General features: G+C 34.2%; 1 protein-coding gene across 5 annotated transcripts in view; it reads right to left on the reverse strand.

Annotated features, from left to right (window-relative positions):
• The window catches only part of ERCC6L2 (ERCC excision repair 6 like 2), a 157,408-nt gene that overhangs the window by 115,917 nt on the left and 15,947 nt on the right, over nt 1–25,544 (reverse strand). For 4 of the 5 annotated variants that reach the window (XM_037141005.2, XM_053656179.1, XM_053656180.1 and 1 more), the window contains one exon: nt 6,231–6,353. In XM_037141005.2, the coding sequence (XP_036996900.2) occupies nt 6,231–6,353 (123 nt within the window). Of the gene's footprint in view, nt 1–6,230; nt 6,354–25,544 lie in introns of those variants that run through there. The other variant, XM_053656181.1, reaches the window with a different exon arrangement.

The raw sequence follows: 25,544 nt of genomic DNA on the forward strand, positions 1-25,544 counted from the left end.
CTAAAGATATTCATTCTCCCTATGTAAACCTATAAATTCAATGTAATACCAACTAAAACATCAATAGGGTTTTAGAAGAAATTTGAGAAAATTTGAAGAGAAATTAGTCCTACCAAAAATAAAATATTTTCAAAGCTAAAATAATTTAAATGTTTAGTACTAAAAGAGAATTTAACAAATAAATAGCACAGAACAGTATGTCTAGAAATAGATCCAAATATATAAATTAGTTTAATTTTGTTCAAAAGTGACAAATCATTTTGACAAATCATTTCCTTTCAAATCATTTTGAAAAACAGGGCTTATTCAATAAATGGCATGAAGATAAATGGCTAACCATCTGGAGGAAAAAGTGGATTATTACATCACTCCTTGTAACAAAATAAATTCTAGCTCAAACAAAGGTATAAATGTATAAAATAAAATCATATACATCATAAAAGAATCATGGTGAATTTATCTGCAATCTCAGAGTACAAAAGACTTTTGAGGTAGACATGAAATCCTGAAGCTATAAATATACATATATTTAATTACCTAAAATTTTTAAATAGAAATAGTTTCAAAACATATAATAGACAAAAGATTTATTCTTGGCACAAAACATCTATTTACTCATTCTTAGATGATTTACACTTAAAAAGTTTAAAAATGTATATGAGACATATCATGTAACACACACACCTACCACTCCTTAGTTCACTCATTCAGTTCACTAAAAGGATGTTTTTCAAGGACTTCCAACACTAATTTTACAAGATTCCATTGCAATTATGGCATTAACATAATAAATATAAAGGAATTTATTTCTTCTCTAGCTATTTCATAGACTGTTAGGGCACATGCCTGGATTGCGGGTTTGGTCCCCAGTTGGGGCACATGCAAAATGCAACTGCTGATGTTTCTCTCTCACATCAGTGTTTTTCCCCTTCTCTCTCTCCCTCCTCTACCCTCTCTCTAGAATCAATAAAAGCAAAAAAAAAAAAATGTTTAAAAGTGCACAAAGTTTTAAATGGACCAATACAAACTTTTCTTTTAAGAATTTCATTACACAATATTATAACTTTTGTTTGGATTTACTCCTGGGGTATAATATGACATGGGAGTGGTAATCCCATTAAAAACTTTCCTTATGGAATAGCTCAAATGATTAACTAAACACACATATTTATTGATGCCGGTAAACAAAATAACAAAAAATAAAAATAAATAAATCATAGTGGTAAATGCCTACAGAACACTTCCAGCAGATCAGAACAGTGTGATAGCAGGTAAAACTGACTTACTTGAAGAACTGAGGAATGCATCCTATACCTAAGAAACAGGACACTTCAAAAAAAAAAATGTGAGTGTTCCTAGATGGAACCTAAAAATGATAATAACAAATAAAACAACAACAAAAAACCCTCAACAATGCAGAGGCAGTTGAAAGGACTAGGTCATAAAAAGGAATGGCATTTTTAATGGAAATCGACTAAATTCTCCAATCAAAAGACACAGAGTGGCTGAATGGGTTAAAAACAAAAAAATACCAGGACCCAAGTATATGTTGTCTACCTGAGACTGACTTCAGCTTTAAGGACACATAGACTAAAAGTAAAATACTGGAAAAAGATATTCCATGCAAATGGAAATCAAAATAAGCAGGGTTAGTTCTATTTCTATCAGACAATATAGACTTTAAACCAAACACTGTATCAAGAGACAAAGAAGGTCATTAGAAAATTATATTGCTGAGAAGTTATAGCAATTTTAAATATTTACACACTCAACACCAAAACATCTAAATACATAAAACAAATAATAATAGATCTGAAGAGAGAAAACAACAGCAATACAATAATAATAAGGGAATTCAATACCTAACTTTCAACAATGGCTGGACAAATTGGCTGGACAGAAACTTAGTCAGGAAACAATGCACTGAAGCTATACATCAGAACACAGATCCGAGAGACATACAGAGAACACTTATCCAACAGCCGCAGAATGCACGTTCTTCTCAAGCACACAGAAAATATTCTCCAGGATACATAATATGTCAGTCCACAAAACAAGTTAGAAAGCTTAAGAAGACTGAAATCATATCAAACATCTGGTATGTTTTCCAACCACATATGAAACTAGAAATCAATCAGACGAGAAAAACTGAAAAATTCACAAATATGTGGAAATTAAACAATTTGCTCCTGAACAACCAGTAGGTCAAAAGAAAAAATCTTGAAACAAATGAAAATAGAAATACAACACACCAAAACTTAGGGGGTACAGCAAAAGCAGTTCCAACAGAGAGGGTCGTACAGAAAAAAGAAAGATTTCGAATAAAAAAAAAGAACCTAACTTTAAAACTTAATAAACTAGAAAATGAGGAACAAATTAAACCCAAAGTTAGAAGAAAGGAAATAATAAAAGTCAGAGTGGGAAATAAATGAAATAGAGACTAGAAAGACAATTGAAAGGATCACTGAAACTAAGACCTAGTTTTTAATAAAGATAAAGAAAATTAATAAACCTTTAGCTAGACTAAGAGAAAAGAAAGATGAATGAAATAAATAAAACTAGAAATGAAACAGAAGACATTATGACTGATAGCACAAACACTAAGGATTATTAGAAACCATTATGAACAATATATGACGAAAATTAGATAACCTGGAAGAAATTAATAGTTAGAAACATGCAACCTACCAAGACTAAAACATAAAAAAATAGAAAATCCGAACAGACTAATCACTAGTAAAGAGATTGAATCAGAAACCAAAAATCTCCCGACAAAGAAAAATCCAGGACCAAATGGCTTCACTAGCGAATTCTATCAAACATTTAAAGAATACAATCCTTCTCAAACTCTTCTAAAAAATAAAAGAGGAAGGAACACTTCCAAATTCATTTTATGAGGCCAGCATACCAAAACCACACAAGGATATTACAAGAAAAGAAATGTACAGGCCAACATCTCTGATCAACACAGATGTAAAAATCTGCAATACAATATTAACAAATAGAATTCAACAGTACATTAAAAGGATCATACACCATGAATAAATGGAATTTATTCCTGGGGTGCAAGGATAATTCGACATAGGCAAATCAACAAATGTGGCACATCATACTAATACAATGAAGGGTAAAAGTTTTATGATCATCTCAGTAGATATGAGAATGAACATATGATGCAAAAAAAGCATCTGACAAAATTCAACATCCTTTAATGATTTTTAAAAACCTCTCAACAAGTAGGGTATGGAAGAAATGTATTTCAATATTAAGGCTATATGTGACAAATCCATGGCTAACATCACAGTTAATGATGAAAAGCTAAAAACTTTTCTTCTAAGAGCAGTGACAAGATAAAGATCCCCTCTTTGGTCACTTTTATTTATTTTTCTATTTATTTTTTAAACAATTTAAATTTTATTTTTATTTAGAGAGAGAGGAAAGGAAGGATAGAAACATCAATGTGTGGTTGCCTCCTGTGTACCCCCAAGTGGGGACTTGGCCTTCAACCCAGGCAGGTGCCCTGACTGGGAATCGAACCAGCAACACCTTGGCTCGCAGCCTGTGCTCAATCCACTGAGCTACGCCAGCCTGGGCTACTTTTATTAAACACGGAACTAGAACTCTCATCCAAGACAATTAGGTAAGAAAAAGAAATAAAAGCATCCAAATTGAAAAGAAATAAGTAAAATGGTCTCTATTTGTGGATGACATGATATATATAGAAAACTCTTTAGAGTCCATCAAGATCTGTAAGAATTAATAAATTTAGTACAGTTGCAGTATACAAAATCAATATAGAAAAACTGATATAGCTGTGTTTCTATATAATAGCAATGAACTACTAGGGAAAGAAATTAAGAAAACAAAATAAATGGCAGTTATTAAAGGGAGAACAGTTACACAGTCATTTCCTTGAGAGAAACTGGTTCTGGCAGCAGTACTCTGCCTCCTCCAAACAGAGTACTGCCTATAGTTTTCTAAAGCAGAACTTTTAAAAAAAGAATTCTACAGTGAGTGTTGGGGCTGAAAAGAGTTCTAAATTTCATGAATAAAGAAAAAGTCTTGCATACTTTCAAACAAAAAGAAAATTCCTTTCCAAGGGAAAAAAGTCAGGTCAGCAATGGATCCTCATCTGATGCAACAAAACAACGCAATCAACAATAAAGGCTAAGTAAGCCCTCCTGGCACTTGCCCACCTCATAATATGGATTCACTAGAAAATTTTAAAACTTCCTTTTTAACAGCATGTAGGTAAAAGAGAACAAAACTAAAATCACAGATAATTTAGAAGAGAATAATGAAAGGACTACATATCTAAAACTATGGAATGAAGCCAATATAAATACTCAAAGTAACATTATAGCCTTAATGGAATTTATTAAAATACAAGAAAAGACCAAAAATAGAGTAAATGAATTAAGAATTTAACTGAAGGAGGTAGAAAAAACAGCAATGCATATTATAGCAAGGAATTACATATATATATAGTATCCATGTGTATATATATACACACACACACACACACACACACACACACACACACATACACAGAGAGGGGGCAGGGAAGAAGGGGAGACGGGCAGCCCAGCTTTTAATGCTAATTAAGGTAGCTACTAGTATATTTCATCACACCATCAAATGACTCTTTCTTTACTTCTCTGTTCTCCCATTCTTGCTCTTTCAAAAAAATTTTTTCAATTTTAAATATTTAAAGTATTACATTCTCTATTTTTCTCTCCCCTCTGCTAATTGTCACAAGTGATATACAAGACATATGTAAGCTCCACACTGACATTTAGAAGCAAAAAACAACTGAATCCACGGCTAAAAACAGCACTTGGACTCTTGGAGATTTAAAACACATTAAGTCATAATGTTTTCTAGGATCGAATTTAATTTGACATTCAGGATCCATTCGTGCTATTAAATATAATAAAGAAAATTTAACAGCCCAGGATTGCTATGAATGTAGCCCAAAACAAAATTGTAAACTTACTTAAAACATTATGAAATTTTTTGTGATTATGAATCGCAATGTACTTAATATGTGACCCAAGACAACTCAAGGTTGGACACTCCTATTGTAAACCAGTATCTCTCAAAATTTTGCACTGAAAAGCCCCTAATAACACACAAGGGTAAGCCTGGACTCAACAACATTATATATGAGAACCTCTTTTTTAAATTTTTTAATCTTATTTATTTATTTTTAAAGAGAGAATAAGGAAGAGGGAAAGAGAGGGAGAGAAACATCAATGTGTGGTTGCCTCCTGAGTGCCCCAACTAGGGACCTGGCCTACAACCCAGGCATGTGCCCTGACTGGGAATCAAACTAACAACCCTTTGGTTCACAAGCTAGCACTCAGTCCACTGAGGCACACCAGCCAGGATGAAAGCCTCTTTTAAAACTTGTGGAAAGTGGTTCAAGGCCATAATATAACCATAACTTCATAAAATCACTTTCTTCATTTCTATACAGCTTCCTGGATGCTGAGGAATACAAAAGTAAGACATATAAATGTAGTATACTTTTTTGCATTTCATTACTTTGTTAGAAAGATCTTATTTTTTATAAAAATCATGTTTAAGATATTTAGAAACATAGACTGCCAAAGGAGAAAGCTGACACATGGACCTGAGTCAGCTTTCACTGTATTGTATTCATTGTATTCAGCTTTCAATGAATGACTGTATTCATTGTCCCATATGCAGAGAGACTGAGATAAGCCTACACCTTAGTCTTTCTGATTCCAACTTCAATGTTCCTTGTATAAGAAAAATTTGTTTTATATTTAGAGATGTGGTTTTTTAAGCAACTTGAAATGTCACTGTTGCACCTTTGCTACTGATATCAACAACTGTCTCCTTTCCATTCTCACATAAATAAAAACAGTATCATGAAGTTCAATTATATGTGCATATACAACTTTATATGCACATTCACAGATATTTAACAAATTAATCAAACTAAATCATATAAATCTATCCAAGCAAAAGACTGAAACCCCGAAACAAGTTCAAGTTGAAATTATATTTTGCCATTCTGAGAGTCAATCATATTTAACTTAAGGATACAATTGGCAGTCCTTCAAAAATTAGATTTGAAACAATTATTTTAATAAAGTTTTAAAATTCTCATGTTTGAAATTTATACTATGAGTGATGTTTAAAATTTTGTTTTTGCAATGTAAGCTTCATGAGCTATACACATATGCTCCTAGATGTCTTACCTTTTTTGCTACTGAAGGAGGAGGTTCCTTTTTCAGACTTCTTAGTAAAAACTCGGGCATGTTATTTTCAATATCCTCACGAGTTCCCTTTTTATGCAAAACTGCAGCCAAAAATGAAATAACCTGGAAAAAAACATTTTCAATCAATATTTAACATGATGGATAATATTTTACTGCTTATATGACTGACAACCTAATTAGTGACAAACCCTAGTATTGGTTTTCTTTATTCACATTAACAAATAGATATATAATACACATGTTATCCTTGAATGAGGTAAAAAGAATTCTCAAACTGCCATCTCTTTCATAAGTTCTACCTACTCAATGAATTATTTCTTGATCTCATCAGTTGGGACATTATCTTCTAATTTGTTTTGATACATAGAAACTAACTGTTCATATTCTCTGTTAGAATAAACTGTATATATTTTTTCCTTGCTAAAAAAAGAAATTCCTTCAGGGGAGAATGCTCAGCTCATAAATTTGTGTACTTGTTTACCTAGTAAATATAAATGAAATGATGCAATGTTATTTTAAGACAAACTAAGATAACTCATCAATATATATACCATTCCAAAAATCAAGTGAGAAAGATATAGAAAAAAGGAAACATAACCTTATATAATAAAGAGCAAGAAATAGTTAATCAATTGGACTTTAGTTGCTTGGCAGCTATGTGTGGGCCAGTTTCCTAACTTCTTTGAATAACTGTAAAAATATGTAAAAACGGCAATAATAATATTGGCAGGGTTGTTTTAAAGACTCAAGGGGAAAAGTATGAGATCTCTATATGAGGAAAACAAATTGATTTTCTTTTTTTTAAGATTTTGTTTATTTATCTTTAGAGGGGAAGGGAAGGAAGAGGGGAGAGAAATATCAGTGTATGGTTGTCTCTCGTGCATCCCCTACTGGGAACTGGCCCACAGGCCAGGCAGGTGCCCTGACTGGGAATAGAACTGCTATCCTCTGGTTCACAGGCTCATGCTCAGTCCACTGAGCTACACCAGCCAGGGCGGAATTGATTTCCTTTAAAAAATAAATTACATAAATATTAAAACCTAAAAAAAGTGAGAGAATGAGCAAAGCTATAGGAAATTAATTATTTTTAGCTTGATTGGGGATACCTATAATTTCAATCCCAAGTGACGGAAGAAAAAGAATGGTGAAGAGGAGTATTTCAAAAGATAAAGGCTGACAGCTTTTAAAAACTGAAAAAAAAAAATCAAGCCATACAATGCAGATCCACTATGAACATCAAGCCATAAATATAAATAAAAATTGAAAACCCACAAGTAGGTACTTAATTAAAAACTGCTCAAAACTTGAGACATTAAAAATAAATCTTAAAAGCAGCCAGAGGAAAAACACAACAGATGACCTACAAAAAAAAAGCAACACTTTGACAAATAACTGACCTTGCAGCAAAAAAAATGGAAGACATTATACAATAGAATAATACTTTCAAAGTGCTGAAGAAAGTAAAAGCAATCTAGTTTTATAACCAGTAAAATTATCATTGAAGAATGAAGATAAAGATACTTTCAGACAAACAAAACTGAGAGAATTCATCACCAAAAAGAGCCACACTAAAGAAAATAACTAAAGGATGTTTTCAGGCACAAAGAAAATGATCCTGTGTAGACACTAAGTCATGCAGCGGAAAACTAGAGACAGCAAAAATAATGAATATATTTTGATGGAATTAAATAACAGAAGAATTAAAAGATATGCCAATAAATGTATGTGAGTTAGAAAAGGCACATGTATTGATTATTAATAATTAGTTATTTATTATTCACATAAATAATAATTAGTTATTAATATTCACAGGTTCCTGTGCTGTCCAGGAGAAAATAAAAGTACTAATTCATATAAAATTTTGACAAATCAAGAGTATCTGTTGTAATCTCTGGTGTAGTCACTAGAAGAATGCAAGAGCTAAAAGTGAACAAACTACTAGAACAATGGTAGATTTTGAAATGACTCAGTTAAGAACAAAATCAGTAAAGATGTAGACTATTTGAATAACATAGGTAGCAAACTTCACCTAATGAACAACTGACAGGACATTGCATGCTGCTGCAAAACACAGTTTCATTTAAAGTTTGTGTATTCTATGCTACTGTTCAGTCATCTCTGAATCCTGGTGACTCTATGAATCATTGTGCACAGTGATGTGCACAATGTCCTGTCCTCAACAGCCCTGCTTAGGCCTGCACAGACTCATGTGTTCAGCTTCTTCATGAGGTCAATCCATCTCATATTTAGTTCTCCTCTTTTCCTGTTGCCTTCTATTTTCCCCAGCATTATTGTCTTTCCCTAAGAACCCTGACTTCTCCTGATATGCCTGAAATAGTACAGCTTCAGTTTTGTCATTTTTGCCTCCAGTAAAGTTTCAGACTTCATTTGCTTTAGGACTTGCTTGTCTTTCTGGCAGTACAGGGTATCTCTAGATATTTTCTCCAACATTACATTTCAAATGAATTAACCTTTTTCCTATCAGCGTTCTTCTTTCTGCCAGTAAGATGGTGTCATCTGCATATCTTAAGTTATTGATATTTCTTCCACCAACTTTCACTCCTCCTTCTGCATCTAGCCCAATTTTTTTTGTATATGTTCTGCATACAGATTAAACAAGGCATTAAAAAGCACCCTTGCCTGACAACTGTGCCTAAAGGAAACCACTGCATCTCCCCACAGTCTGTCCTGTCAGTGGCTCCCTGTCCACGATACAGGCTTCACATCAGGACAACCAAGTGCTTGAGGCACGCCCATTTCCTTCAGAGCAACCCATGGTTTTTCACGATCAGTGCAGTCAAAAGGTTTACTATAGTCTATAAAACACATATTAACCTCCTTCTGAAATTCTTTGGAGCATTCCAATATCACATGAAACATTTACCAAAATTGACATGCAAGGTTATAAAGTAAATCTCAATACATTTCAATAGACAGAAATCATGTAGAATATGTTCTTTGATCTCAATGCAAGAAGGTAGTAATAATAAAAATACAAGCAGAAAATCCCCAAATGTTTGGAAAGTAAGGAATATAGTTTAAAGAACTCAGAATGAAGATTAGAAAATAATTTGATTTGAATAATAATAGGTAACAATTACATATTAAACATGTGGAATTCACCTAAAGTCATGCTTTAGGAACTTAAATGCATATATTAGGAAAGAAGAGAGGCTGCTAATCAGATATTTAAGAATCTATTTCAAAAATCTATAAAAATAACAGAACATTTAAAAACAAATTAATGAAATAAAAAAGCATACAATACAAAGGATCAACAAAGCCAAACGATCACTATGTGCAAAGATTTTTTTAAGTGATAAACCCCTAACAAAAATAACAAAAGAAGAGAACCTAAGAGAACACAAAAAATACATACAGGACATAATAAGCAATGTTATGCCCAAATTGTGAAAATTAGATCACAGGTGGCAAACACAAGACCTAGGGGCTGAGTCCAGCCCTCCACCTTGTTTTTTTATCCAGCCTCACACCTTGTTTCTACCTGGCGGCAAAGCCAAGCTCCTTGCCCCCAGTTAAGGAGTAGTAACATTTATACAGCCCTAAAATTACATTCAGCCCTTAGAAGGCAACCATAAAGCTGATGTGATACCTGGTGAAAACGAGTTTGAGTTTGACACTACTGATTTAGATGAAATGGAGAAACAGAATCAAATTTTTCAAAGCTGATCCAAAAGAAAAACAACACATTCACATGGCTAGTAAAGAAATTTAAATACAAATTATAATCCTTCCACAAATAAAACTAAGAGCCAGGTGGCTTCACCAACCAAGTCTACCCACTGCCAATCTTAAATAAACTCTTCCAAAGTTTAGAGAAAGAAAGAAATGTTCTCAACTTGTTTTATAAGTTCAACATAAATTTGTAAAAAAAGAATCTGACAAGAATATTATAATACAAGAAATTTACAGGTCAATTTCTCTTACTCATATAGAAGCAAAATTCTTAAAATCACCAAATGGAATGCAGAAATATATTTTTAAAAAGGCATATATACAAAATCCAAGTATGATTGGTTCTGGAAATGAAATTTGGCTTTACCTTCAAAATTTAGGTATTAGGTATTAGATACGTAGCATAGGTATACTTAACTTTCTTAACTCTCACTTTCCTTAAAATAAGAATAGGGTTATCTTCTTTACTACAAGATATCTACACTTTACATAAAGTGGTACATTAACTTTTAGTGCACTGTGAAAGTTTGATAATGTATATTTTCAATACTAAAGCAACCACCCAAAAAACAATGCAAGGAAGAATAGTTAAAAAGTCAATAAAAGAATAAAAACGGAATTCTAAAAAAATCTATTAATACAAAAAAGGCAGGAAAGAAGGAATAGCAAAATAGTAAACAGTCTTTTCAAAGAGAAAACAAATGATAAAATTGTACATCCAAATCCAAACAAAATAGGAATTATATTAAATATAAATGCACTAAAGACACCAATTAAATATCATATTGTCAAGAATGGATAAGCGTTATCTGCAAGGGATATACTGTAAATACATACAAAGACACAGACAGCTTGAAAGTTCGTAAAAGACATACCATGCAGTCAGTAAGCAAAAGAATACAGGAGTGGTTATCTTAACAGATAAAATAGATTTCAGAAACAGACATTTCAAAATGATGAAAGGGTCCATTCACTGGGAAGACATAACAATTACAAAGGTTTATGACTCTAATAACAGCCTCAAAATATATGAAGGCAAAATGATTAGAATTAAAGTATATACAAACCCACAATCATAGTAGGAGATTTTAACTTCCCTCCCAGCAATTAACAACAAGAAAGAAAAAAGGAAAAAGAAAATCTGAGCATTATCAATCACCTTCACCTGCTAAATGATATTTATAGAGTATATCCAAGTGTTGACTACATATTCTTTTGAAATGCAAATAGTATGTTCAATAAAATGGGCCATTAAAAACTATCAATAAGTTTTTCAAAATAATAAAATCTTATGGACTAGGGACTAGGTACTATGGAATTAGAAAACATTAATGAAGCTCTATCTAGGAAAAATAGGTAAATATTTACAAATCAAATGTATACTTGTAAATAACCCAAGGATCAAAAATAAACACAATAGAAATTAGGAAATACTTTAAATACATAAAAATAAAAATATAAGACATAAAAATTTGTGGGATGCAGGCAAAGCAATTCTTGAACATAAATTTAGAGCATAAGAAGGTAGGTATGAAATTAATGACCCAAGGTTCTATCTAACAAACTAGAAAATGAAGAGTGATAAACACCCAAAGTAAGCAGAAGAAATAATGGAGGTAACTGCAAGAATCAATAAAATACCAAACAAACAATAAAGAAAACTAAAGCTAAAATCTGGTTCTTTGAAAAGATCAATAAAATCAGTAAACCTCAAGTTAGGTGAAACAAGAATAAAATAGAATATACAAAGTAACCATTAAAGATGTAGATAGGTATCACTCAGATCTCACAAACATTAACAGAATTAAGGAATGTCATGAATAACTTTATCCAATTAAAATGATGACTTAAATAAACTGGATGAATTCTTTGAAAAAAATAACCAAAACTGACATAGGAAGAAAGAGAAAATCTATAGAGCCTCATGTCTATTAAACATTATCAAAAATAAAAATAAAAGTAAAATCTTTTATTTTTTAGTTCAATCTTTACTATATTTTTTCCATTACCATTTGGTACCCTATACCCTCCTCTCCACAGCAATCACCACACTGTTGCCCATGTCCATGAGTTCTTTTTCCTTTTCACTCAAATCCTCCACCTTCTAACCTACCCCTGCCACCAGTTGTCATCTGCTCTCCAATGATGAGTCTGTCTCTATTTTGCTTGTTAGTTCAGTTTGTTAATTAGATTCCACATATGAGTGAAATCACATGGTATTTGTCTTTCTGACTGTGCTTATTTCACTTAGCATAATGTTCTCCAGGTCCATCTATACTGTTGTAAAGGGTAAAATTTTCTTTTTTTTTTTTTATGGCCAAGTAGGATTCAATTGTGTAAATGTCCCATAGTTGTTTTATCTATTCATCTATTGATGGACAACTGGAGATAAAAAATATGTTTTCATATTTTGGTGATTGTAAATAACACTGCAATGAACATAGGGGTGCTTATGTTCTTTTGTATTAGTGTCCTGGGTTCCTTCAGTTGTATTCCCAGAAGTGAGATGGCTGTGTCAAAAGGAAGATCCATTTTTAATTTTTTCAGGTATCTCCATACTGCTTTTCACAGTGGCTGCACCAGTCTTCATTCCCACCAACAGTGCAAAAGGGTTCCCCTTTCTACACATTCTTACCAGCACTTGTTTTTTGTTGATTTATTGATGATAGCCATTCTGACAGGTGTGAGGTGGTATTTCATTGTGGTTTTAATATGCAGTTCTCTGATTATTTAACGATGTTGAGCATCTTTTCATGTCTATTGGTCATCTGTATGTCCTCTTTGGAGAAGTGTCTATTCATGTCCTTTGCCCATTTTTTAATTGGGTTGTTTTTATTTTTTTGGTGTTGAGTTTGTAAGTACTTTATAAAGTTTGGATATTAACTCCTTATCAGATGTGTTGGCAAATATAATCTCTAATTCTATGGGTTGTCTTTTTATTTTGTTGATGATTTCCTTTGCTGTGCAAAAAATTTTTAGTTTGATGTAGTCCCATTTGTTTATTTTTTCTTTTGTTTCCCTTCATGGGGGAGATATATCCAATAAAAAATTACTACAAGCAATGTCCAAGATTTTGCTACCTATATTTTCTTCTAGAAATTTTGTGGTTTCAGGTCTAACATTTAAATCTTTGACCCACTTTGAATTTATTCTTGTGTGTGGTGTAAGAAGGTGGTCTAGTTTCATTTTTCTGCATGTATCTGTACAATTTTCCAAACATTTATTGAATAGACTATCTTTAGTCAATTGTATGTACTTGCTCCCTCTGTCAAACATTAATTGACTATAAAAGTGTGACTTTCTTTCTGAGCTCTTTATTCTATTTCATTGATCTATGTATCTGTTTTTATCACAGTACCAGGCTGTTTTGACTACTACAGCCTTTTAGTATAGTTTGATATTAGATAGCATGATTCCTCCAACTTTGTTCTTCTTTCTCAGAATCACTGTTGTTCTGAGGGGCCTTTTGTGGTTCCACAAAAAATTCTGAAATATTTGTTCTAGCTCTGTGAAATTCATCATTGGAATATTGATAACAATTGCATTGAATCTACAGATTGTTCTGGGTAGTACAGACCCTTTAGTGGTGTTAATTCTTCCTATCCACAAACATGGTATGTGCTTCCAATTATTTTTATCTTCTGCAGTTTCTTTCTTCAGTGTCTTATAATTTTCTGAGTGCAGGTCTTTTGCATCCTTCATTAGGTTTATTCCTATGTATTTTATTATTTTGAGGCAATTATGAATGGGACTGTTTTCTTAATTCCCCTTTCTGTTTGTTACTGGCATGTAAAAATACAACTGATTTCTAGATATTAATTTTGTATCCTATTTTGATGAATTCATTTATCAATTCTAGTAGTTTCTTCATAGAATTTTGGGGTTTTTCTATGTACAGTGTCATGTCATCTGCCAATAAAGACAATTTTACTTCTTCCTTTCCAATTTGGTTACCTTTTATTTCTTCTTCTTGTCCAATTGCTGTGGCTAGGACTTCTAGTACAATGCTGAATAAGAGAAGTGAGAGTGGACATTCCTGTCTTGTTCCCAATCTTAAGGGGAACACTTATAGTTTTCGTCCATTGAGTATGATGCTTGCAATGGTTTGTAATATGTGGCCTTTATTATGTTTAGGTATGTTCCCTCTATTTCCACATTGCTTAGAGTTTTGATCATACATGGGTGCTGGATTTTATCAAAAGCTTTTTCTGCATCTACTGATATGATCATGTGATTTTCATCCTTCATTTTGTTTATGCAGTGAATCACATTTATTGATTTGCAAATGTACCAACCTTGCATTCCTGGAATAAATTCCACTTGATTATGGTCTATGATCTTTTTGATGCATTGCTCTATTTAGTTTGCTAATATTTTGTTGAGAATTTTATCATCTATGTTCATCAGTGATATTGGTCTTTCAGCAATTTCCTTTCTTTGTATTATCTTTTCCTGGTTTAGGAACTTGGATAATGCTGTCTTCATAAACTGAGTTTGGGAGCCTTCCCTCCTCTTGAAATTTTTAAAATAGTTTGAGGAGAGGTGTTAGTTCTAGGAATGTTTGGCAAAATTCACCTGTGAAGGCTTCTGGTCCAGGGCTTTTTTTGTTGTTGTTGGTAGTTTTCTCACTAGTGCTTCAATTTCATTAGGTGTAATGTGTCTAACTCAGATTCTCTGGTTCTTCCTGATTTTAGAAGATTGTATGTTTCTAGGAATTTTTCCATTTTGTCCATGTTGTCCAGTTTGTTGGTTTATAATTGTTTGTAATATTTTCTTACAATCTTTTGTATTTCTCTGGTGTCAGTTGTTATTTCTCCTCTTTCATTTCTGATTGTATTTATTTGGGTCCTTTCTTTTTTCCTTGATGAGTCTGGTTAAAGATTTGTCAATCTTGTTTATCATTTTAAAGAACCAAGTCTTGGACTCATTGATCTTTCATATCATTTTTTTAGAATGCATTTCATTTGCTCTGATCTTTAAACTTCCTTTCTTCTCACTTTGAGCTTTGTTTGTTGTTCTTTTGCAAGTCCTTTAAGTGTAAAGTTAGATCATTTATTTGAGCTTTTCTTCTTCTTCTTCTTCTTCTTTTTTTTTTTTTGTAGATAGGCCTGTAATGCTGTGAATTTTCTTCCTAGGACTACCTTCCCAGAATCCCACAGATTTTGGATTGTTGTGTTCTCATTTTCATTTGTTTTAAGGTGTCTTGATTTCTTCCTTGATGTCATTGTTAACCCATTCATTGCTTAATAACATGTTACTTAGCTTCCATGTCTTTGCATGTTTTTCAGTGTTCTTGCGATTGATTTCTAGTTTCATAGCATTACAGTTAGAGAAGATGCGTGATATGATTTCAATCTTCTTAATTTTACTGAGACTTGTTTTGTGTCTTAACATGTGGTCTATCCTAGAAAACACCCCACGTGCACTTGAAAAGGATGTATATTCTGCTACTTTGGGGTGAAATGCTCTGAAGATATCAATTAAATCCATTTCATCTAGTGTGTCGCTGAAGGCTGCTGTCTCCTTGTGGATTTTCTGCCTAGAATACCTATCCAATGAAGTAAAGAGGGTATTAAAATTCCCAACTGTGACTATATTTCTGTATATCTCTCCCTTTATGTCCATTAAGATTTGCTTTACATATTTAGGTGCTCCTATGTTGGGTGCGCAAAGGTTTGCAAGGGTTATATCATCTTGTTGCATTGTTCCCTTTATTATGCATTGTCTTTATTTGTCTCTTACTATAGCATTGGTATTAAAGTCTATTTTGTCAGATATAAGTACTGCTACCCCAGCTTTTATCTTTCCTGTTTTCATGAAATATCTTTTTCCAACCCTTTATGTTTAGTCTGTGTATATCTTTCAATCTGAGATGGGTCTCCTGGAGACAGCATATGGATGGGTCTTGTTTTCTTATCCATTCAGCTACAGTACGTCTTGGGGTTGGGACATTTAAGCCATTTTCATTTAAGTTAATTATTGATAGATATGTAGATAGTGCCATTTTATTGTTAGACTGTTTTCTTTTTTTTTTCTTTTCCTTTTTCTTCTTCTTTAAGTAAGCTCTTTAATATTCGCTGCAGTACTGGTTTGGTGTTAACAAACTCCTTTAGCTATTTGTTCTCTGGCAAGCTCCTTACTTCTTCAATTTTAAATGGTAGCCTTGCTGAGTAAAGTAGCCTTGGTTTTAGGTCCTTGGTTTTCAACATCTTGAATATTTCATGCCACTCCTTTCTGGTCTGAAATGTTTCTGTTGAATAATCAGATACCAGTCCAACCAGTGCTCCCTTGTAGGTACTACCTGCTTTTTTTCTCTTTCAGCTTTTAGGATTCTCTCCTTGTCTTTAAGCTTTACCATTTTAATCATGATATGTTTCGGTGTAGGCTTCTTTGGGTCCAACTTGTTTGGAACTCTCTGAACTTCTCGGACTTGTATAACTTTTTCATTCACCAGATTAGGGAAGCTTTTGGTCATTTTTTCTTCAAATAGGTTCCCAATTCCTTGCTTGCTCTCCTTTCCTCTGGTATCCCCATGATGCAGATGTTGTTACACCACATGCTGTCCAAAATGGTTCTTAAGCTCTCCTCATTTTTTAAAAAGATTTTATTCATTTATTTATTTTTAGAGAGGAAGGAAAGGAGAGAAGGAGAGAAATATTAATGTATGGTTGCCTCTCGTGAGTCCCCTGCTGGGAACTGGCCTGCATCCCAAACATGTGCCCTGACTGGGAATCAAACAGCAACCGTGTGGTTCGCAGGCCCACACTCAATCCACTGAGCTACACCAGCCAGGGCCCTCCTCATTTTTTAAAATTCTTTTTTTCTTTTGCTACTCTGCCTGGGTGTTTTTTTTTCTACCTTGTCTTTCAAATCACTGATTCAATCCTCTGCTTCATCTGACTTACTATTTATTCCTTCTTGTGTGTTATCTAGTTCAGATATTGCATTCTTTCTTTCTGACTGGTCCTTTTTTTAATGGTTTCTTAGTTTTTTTTTCATGCTGTTGAATATCCTTATAATCATTACTCTAAACTGTGATAAATTGCTTGCCTCCATTTCAGCTAGTTGTTTTGGAGAATTCACTTGTTCTTTCATTTGGGGTCTATTTCTTTGTCTTCCCATTTTGGTAGCTTCTTTGTATTTTCTGCCTTCATTGTAAAACCAATTGTCCATTAAACTGTCTAGCTGTTGATATAATCAAGCTGTAATCAGCAGCTAGGCTTAAGTACCACAGGGTAGGGATGAGTAATTCCTAAGTATTACTTCCCCTGAGGCTGATGCCATTTAGAGAGAAGAGCTCTGCCTGAGAGAATAGCTCCTACAGTATGGGGAATGACTTAGCACAGGGATCCTGGCAGCTATTCCTTCAGTTCTCTCCCCACAGCCACTAACCCCAGACTCTCCTCACAGGGCTCTTGTTCACTCTGACCTCCCTTTGCCAGAGCCCAAGGTAAGTGGCTGCAAGTGATATTTTGTGTGTTGGCCCTTTAAGAGGTTTTCTGAGTCTCCAGCCACCTCTCCTTGGGAGACAGAAATCCTGCTGCTTTTCATACCTGCATGTTTTCTGGGTTCCTTTCTGGCTTGGATGTTGTAGGCTGGGGAGCCCAGCTTGGAGTTTAGACCTCACATTTCTCAGGGAGTACTCCCCCACACTGGCCACTGAAATATCCCTTCAGAACTTTAGCTACCACCCGAGGAAGCCCAGCCATTCCTTTCATGTCTCCTCCGTACTCCCACCAAGTAACATAGTGGTGAAGTGATTTCTTCTGTCTGTCCTTGCTTATAAGGCTTCTCTCCAGCTACTGTTCTTTTGAGTATTCATGGAAGGAGATTAGTGTAGCTTGCACTTATTCCTCTGCTACCTTGGATCCTTTCACCAAAATCTTTCTTTAACGAAAACTCCAGGTTCAAAAAACTTCACTAGTAAATTTCATCCAATATTTAAGGATAACATAACACAAACTGTACACACACTCTTTCAAAAAAGAGAGAAGAAACACTGTCCAGTTTATTTTATGAGGCCTGCATAACCCTGTTATTAAAATCAGACAAAGGTATTACAAAAAAATTATAGAACAATATCTGTAATCAATATAAATGCCAAATTTCTTAAAATATTAGCTAAGTGAAGCCAGCAATATACAAAAATAATACCTCATTACCAAATTGGATTTATCCCAGGAACACAATGTTGGTTAAACTTTTAAAAAATCCATATAAATCATAATTATTCATATACTATAACAATGATTAACAGAATAAAGGAGATAACATAATAAGTATTTAATAAATACTTATTAAGAAAAAGTATTTAATAAAATTTAATACACATTAACTATTTAAAAAATATCAGAAAGTATGACAAGGGAATAACCTGAATCTGGTAAAAGATAGTATAAAAATCCTACAGCTAATATACTTAAGATTAAAATATTGAATGCTGTCTCCCTACTATCAGGAATGAGATAAGGATGTTACTTTTACTACTTCTAAATGAATTGTACTAGGCTCCTACCTATTCAGCAAAATGAGGCTAAAAAGAAAATCAAAAGCATAACAATTAAAACTACCTCTATTTATGGATGATGCTATTGTTTACATAGAAAAATCCTAACCCATTTACAAAACAACTGCTAGAACTTAGTAAGTGAAGAAGTCAGCAAGGTCAATATACAAAAATAAATTTTATTTTTATATACACAGTCCCCTCTCCTCTTCAGAGGATATGATCCAAGACCCTCAGTGGATGCCCAAAGCCACAGATACTACCAAACACTACATATAAAGTCCTAAATTGGTACTCACCTCATTTTGAAAACAAAAAAATGCTTCATCACTCATCATTTGCTCAGTACTCATTGGTTTAGACACTCATCATGAGTTCTGGAATAAATTATGGATGAGTACCAAGGTACCACTGTACTATGTTTTTCCTCTACATACATAACTTTTCTCTCAAAGGAAGTACTTTATGGCTTCTCTTTTGCATATCCAAATTGCCAGCATTACTCTTCTTGTGCTTGGAGACACTATTAAGTAAAATAAGGGTCACTTGAATACAAGCACTGAGATACTATGACAGTCAATCTAATAACTGAGACAAGTACTAAGTGACTAAAGAGCAGTTGGAATACACAGCATGGATACTACCCTGGACAAAGGGATGATTCATGTCTTGGTTAGGATGTTGTGGGATGGCTCATGCTACTCAGAATAGACACAATTTAAAACATATGAATTGTATATTTCTGGAATTTTCCTTTCATATTGTTAGACAACGGCTGACCACAGGTCACTAAAACTGCAGAAATTGAAACAGAAGAAGGGGAAACTACTGAACCACCACAAAAAAAATTGAAAAATTAAATGAAAAAAATTTCACTGACAATTTCATCAAAATATAATTAAGAATGATTATTTTTCTATTTCTCGCTGTGTCAGTTTTGGTGAATGAATTTAACAAAATATGAGTAAGGCCTATACTAAAACTATAAAACATTGTTGAAAGAAATTAAGGACCTAAATAAATGGAGCTCTTGCTCCATGTTAATTCTTCCCAAAGTGTTCTATAAATCAAACTCAATTCAATGCAATTGACCACAATTCCAATCAAAATCCTTCACATATTTGTTCATGGAACTTGACAAACTGAATAAAACATTACACGAGAATATGAAGGGATAAAAACAGACGAGGAATTATTTGAGCACAAGGATAGACAGTCCAACTGAACAATGATACAGAGTAGAAAGACCAGAAACAAACTTCATATACATGAACAAAGAACTCAGTTTTAAAAATGGGTAAAGGACTTAATATCTAGTCACATAAGGTTACTATCACAAATTACCATACACTAGGTGGCTTAAATAACAAACTTTTATTTCTCCTTCTGAAGGCTAGGAAGTTCAAGATCAGTGTGCTGGTTCAGGGGTCCTCAGCTCCCCCACCCCCATCCTGTTGCCTGGGATGCACAACAAGAAGTGAGTAGCAGGCTAGTGATCAAAACTTCAACTGTATTTCCAGCCTGTCTCCAACCCTTGCATTACTGCCAGAGCTCCACCTCCTGTCAGATCAACAGGGAAATTAGATTCTCATAGGTGCATGAACCATGTGGTAAACTGCACATGTGAGGGATCTAAACCGCACTTTTTATGAGAATCTAATGCCCGATAATCTGTGGTGGAGCTGAGGCGGTGATGCTAGCACTGGGGAGCCACTACAAATACAGATGACCACCCCTCCCTCCGACCTCATAGGACTGCCTAGTTGCAGGAAAACAAGCTCAGGGCTCCTACTGAATCTTCACTATGGTGAGTTGTATAATTATTTCATTATAATAATAATAAAGTCCACAATAAATGTAATGTACTTGAATCATCCCAAAACCACCCCTTCTGCCTTCTACGCCCTCATCTGTGGAAAACTGTTTCCATAAAACTGGTTCCTGGTGCCAAAAAGGTTGGGGACCACTGTGCTGGCTGATACAGTGTCTGGTGAGACACTCCTTCCTGTAGACAGCAGTCTGATTGTATCCTCAGATGACGAAGAGCAGAGAGAGGAAACAAACTCTCTAGAGTCTCTACTCTCTACTTACAAAGGCACTAATCTCATTTAAGGACTCCACACTCATGACCTAATTACCTCCCGAAGGACCCATCTCCAAATATTATCACATTGGGGATTAGAGTTTCAACTCATGAATCTGGGGTGGAGGGACACAAACATTGTCTATAGCTACTTGAATACACATTTCTCCAAAGAAGATACACAAATGACCAAAGAGCACATTAAAAGTTGTTCAACATTATTGGTTATTAAGGAAATACAAATCAAAACTATAATGAGACACCACTTCACATGCACTAGAATAGCTACAATGATGAAAACAGAAAATAACAAATGATGGCAAGAATGTAAAGAAACAGAAAAACCCCATACATTGTTGGTGGGAAACAGTGTAACCACTATAGAAAATGGAGTATCAGTTCCTCAGAAAATTAAACACTGAACTATCAACTATCATATGACCCAGTAATTCCACTCTCAGGCACATATACAAGGGAAATGAAAGTATATAACCACACAGAAATTTGTATACAAATGGTTCCAGCAGCATTATTTGTAATAGCCAAAAGGTGGAAACAATCTAAATGTCCACTAAAGGATGAATGAATAAACAAATTGTAGTATTTACACATAATGGAATATTATTCAACTATAAAGAGAATGAAGTACTGATACCTGCTACAACTTGAATGAACCTTGAAAACATTCTGTCAAAGAAGCCAGATATAAAAGGCCAAAATTGTATGACTCGTTTTATATGACATATTCAAAAAAGGCAAATCCATAGAGACAGAAGGCCAATTAGTGGTCGGTAGGGATGGTGGAAGAGGGAGAGATGAAAATGATTACTTAATGAGCACGGGGCATTCTGGAGTGATGAAAAAGTTTTGAAACCAGATAGAGATAAGCATTGAACATTATAAATACATTTAATGCCATTGAATTGTATATATTAAAATGGTTAATTTATTGTAATGTGAATTTCACTTCAGTGAAAAAATTATAGCTTGCATATTTATGAGAATACATTTGTATACTTTAGGTATTATCAATATTATTTTAGTTCTTGAAAAAAATAAAAATTGTATGTAAAATATCAAGTTAGTACATATTAATGATTAAATAAATAGGAGCTGTTTTTGTTAGCATCATTCCACTTAGGCTTTATTTCCTTTATACAATCTTGTATTGTGCTGGCCAAAAAGCTCATTTGTTTTTTTCCATAAGATGGCTCTAGTAGTACTTAGCTGTCTTCAACTTCATTCAAAACAATTTTGTTAGACTGTATTGTGATAGCTGTCATATTAGTATGCATTTAAAAATAAAACATAAAAATTGGTGAATTTTTGTATAGCATTTTAATATTGAATATGGAAGAAAATAACATTTGTGGGATACTATGCTTTATTATTTCAAGAAGGTTAAAAATGCAACTGAAATGCAAAAAAAGATGTGTGCAGTGTATGGAGAAGGTGCTGTGACTGATCAAATGTGTCAAAAGTGATTTGTGAAGTTTCATGCTGAAGATTTCTTGCTGGATGATGCTCCACGGTTATGTAGACCAGTTGAAGTTGACAGCAATTAAATTGAAACATTAACTGAGAACAATCAATGTTATAGCACACAGGAGATAGCTGACATATTCAATATATCCAAATCAATAAAGTTATTGGTAAAAATGAAAAATCTGTCTTTTACTTTGTGGAAAAAAACATACAGACTTTTTTAGCCAACCCAATACCTCACGATAAATAAAGTAGATTTTCAGCAAATTGTTATCTAAAAGATGACTAAATAATGATATACTGATATACAAGAACAGTTAAACCTGTGCTTAGTCTTAAAATTTTCTAGCAAAATTTGCATTCCTAACCCACATTATACAAGGAAGTGTAATGCAGTTGTTAACAGCTAAGACTTTGGAGTTTGACCAACCAGTATTATATCTGACCTTGGGCAATTTACATTAACTCTATAAATTTCAATTTTTTCATCAATAAAATTGGGGCAGTAATGCCTAATTAACATGTATGTTTAATGGAAAACAACCATCATGGAGCCTGGCATATAGGAGTCATTAAATGTAAGCTATAACCATAAAAACATATAATTAATTCAACTTAAAATTCATGAATACATTTAATAAAAATATATAACCCTGTATATGTCAAGTATTGTGCTGGGTGCTGAAAAAAATTAGATGAAAGGCTTATTTTTATCCACTAACAGTCTGAAATCCAACTGAATACACACACTAAGTGGAGAGGCTGACTACAACCACTGAGAAACTTAGCTAATTATATTAAGGTAATGCTAGCAGTAATGTGTTAACATCTGAAAGGATGATAAAAGGAGAATGGGAAGAATAGCACAGGTGGACCAGGATTGTAACTGGCACTCAGAACTTCCACCCTCACTTCTGTTGAGCGAATCTGTCACAAGCCCAAGATATGCAAAGGGAACTGGGAAATTTAATCTCTGTCATCTGGCCCCAAATCTGAGAAAACAAAGGTAGAGATCTAGCCATCTCTGTCATGCTATACTGATACAGTAGAAGACAACAGAAATCTTAAGTCATGGGTGAATGACATATTTACAATGAAGGTTACAAAACTAATCTAGAATGTTTTTAAATGTAAAATAGTTCTCAAATTATGTTTAAAGATAATAAGAACAAAAATAGGCATTTAAATAAGACACCTATAGAATAATAAAGTCCAAAAACTACATTTCAGAAAATAAAATACCACTCTGAGAAATCTTTCTGTTCTTACAGGCATTCCATTCTAAATGTCAGGCAAATGTTTTTATAGGCCATTTCCTCACATACAGACAGCTCATGATATACAGAGTAAATCAGAAGCAGGAAAATAATACAACAAACTTTCCCTTAGATTAAGAGGAGTTATAGCAAAATTGTCTGTTTCTTAATGACCCCCTGAAAAAGAGCCTATCTTCCTTATTTTTTTCATCTCCCTGTGAGATAGAAAGATGAGAGACTACTTTGAATCATACTTCAAAAAGTATGATAATTTTTGCTTGCTTAAAAACAATAACAAAGTGCTGTTTTGAAAAGGGGCCTAGCCCATTCATCTTTAAAGTTCTATTCCGAAAATCTGAACTTCATGCCAAAAAAAAGACAATAAGTCTTTAAAACATAAGGACATTTTTGTTTCTTTTTTAAAAGATTTGTGGCTCTGGAGGTTAATTAGTCTCCCAAAATGAATATTACAGCATTTTATCCATGAATGAAATACAGTCAACATTATTTTTTCTCTTATTATTATATTCCTGAGTAAACAACATGACTTGTGATCTAAGAACTTTTTAGATTTTAATATAGCTTGTGAATCTAATACCAAATTTTCCAAAAAATGGTATCGATAATAACCTAAGGAAGGTGTAATTATCAGCAATCCCAGCATTTCTCTCAGGATTATGGTTTATTATACATATACCTCAAATCACTGTCATTATCATTATCATGATAGCCTTCGGAGATGACATCTTTAATTATATATCTAATCAAAGATTCTAACATCTGCCCTGGCTGGTGTAGCTCAGTGGATTGAGCATGGGCCTATGAAGCAAATGGTTGCCGGTTCAATTCCCAGTCAGGGCACATGCCTGGGTTGCAGGCCAGGTCCCCATTAGGGGACACATGAGAGGCAACCACACATTGATGTTTCTCTACCACTCTTTCTCCTTCCCTTCCCCTCTATCCAAAAATAAATAAATAAAACATTAAAAAAGGATTCTAATACCTAATATTATAAAAACAAAAATTGGGACTTCCGCCAAGATGGAGGTGTAGGTGGAAACACCTTGCGTCCATGCACAACCAAATCTAAAAACAAAGTTTTAACAATAATAAACACAACCAAACCACACAGCAAATCGACAGTACAGAGTCCAAAGACAACGAAATGCTCAGCTAAACCCGTGAGAGGAGCAAAGCCAGCAGCAGAGCGGGTTGGCAAAAAAGATCCCCGACCGGGTGGTGCGCAAGCAGCCGAAGGCGCAGATCCCAGGTGCGGTGTGGCTGGATACGGGCGGGCACTGGGAAGAGGCTTGGCTGGCTGTCTGCGGTTGGTGGAGCATTTGTGAGCAGATAAAACAGTGAAGAGGCGAGCACTGAGACCCCACAGGGGCAGGGCAGCGGGCTCGCACATTTCCGCTCGGATAAACAGGCGGGGGCTGTGGGACGGACTGGCAAGCGGAGAGGACTGCCATTGCTCCCTCTCTGACCCCGGCCCCACATACAGCATAACAAACCAGCGACCTGAGTGGCCCCGCCCTGGTAAACAACTAAGGCTCCGCTCCTCATAGTTAACGGCAGGAACAGACCAAAAATGGATCAAGAACAACTCAGAGCCCCAGAGCCAATAAATCTAAGTGATGAAGAAACAGCCAAACTTTCAGATGCACAGTTCAAAACACTGGTGATCAGGATGCTCACAGAACTGGTTGATTTTAGTCACAAATTAGAGAAACATATGAAAGCTAAACTAATTGAAATGAATGGTAATGCACAGGAAACCAACAGTAATGGAAAGGAAACTGGGACTCAAATCAAGGGAGCAGACCAGAAGGAAGGAAAAAATGACCAAACAGAAAAGAATGAAGAAACAAGAATTCAAAAAAATGAGGAGAGTCTTAGGAACCTCCAGGACATCTTTAAACGTTCCAACATTCGAATTATAGGGGTACCAGAAGGGGAAGAGGAACAGTCACGAGTGGAAACCCTATTTGAACAAATAATAAGAGAGAACTTCCCCATTCTGGCAAAGGAAATAGACTTCCAGGAAATCCAGGAAGCTCAGAGAGTTCCAAAGAAGTTGGACCCAAGAAGGAACACACCAAGGCACATCATCATTACATTAGCCAAGATTAAAATGAAGGAGAGAATTCTAGAAGCAGTAAGAGCTAAGGGGACAGTCACCTACAAAGGAGTTCCCATCAGACTGTCAGCTGATTTCTCACAAGAGACCTTACAGGCAAGAAGGGGCTGGAAAGAGGTATTCCAAG

The sequence above is a fragment of the Artibeus jamaicensis genome, unplaced genomic scaffold, assembly GCF_021234435.1.
Source record: "Artibeus jamaicensis isolate MK-2021 breed Jamaican fruit bat unplaced genomic scaffold, CSHL_Jam_final scaffold_1964, whole genome shotgun sequence".
Classification (NCBI taxonomy): domain Eukaryota; kingdom Metazoa; phylum Chordata; class Mammalia; order Chiroptera; family Phyllostomidae; genus Artibeus; species Artibeus jamaicensis.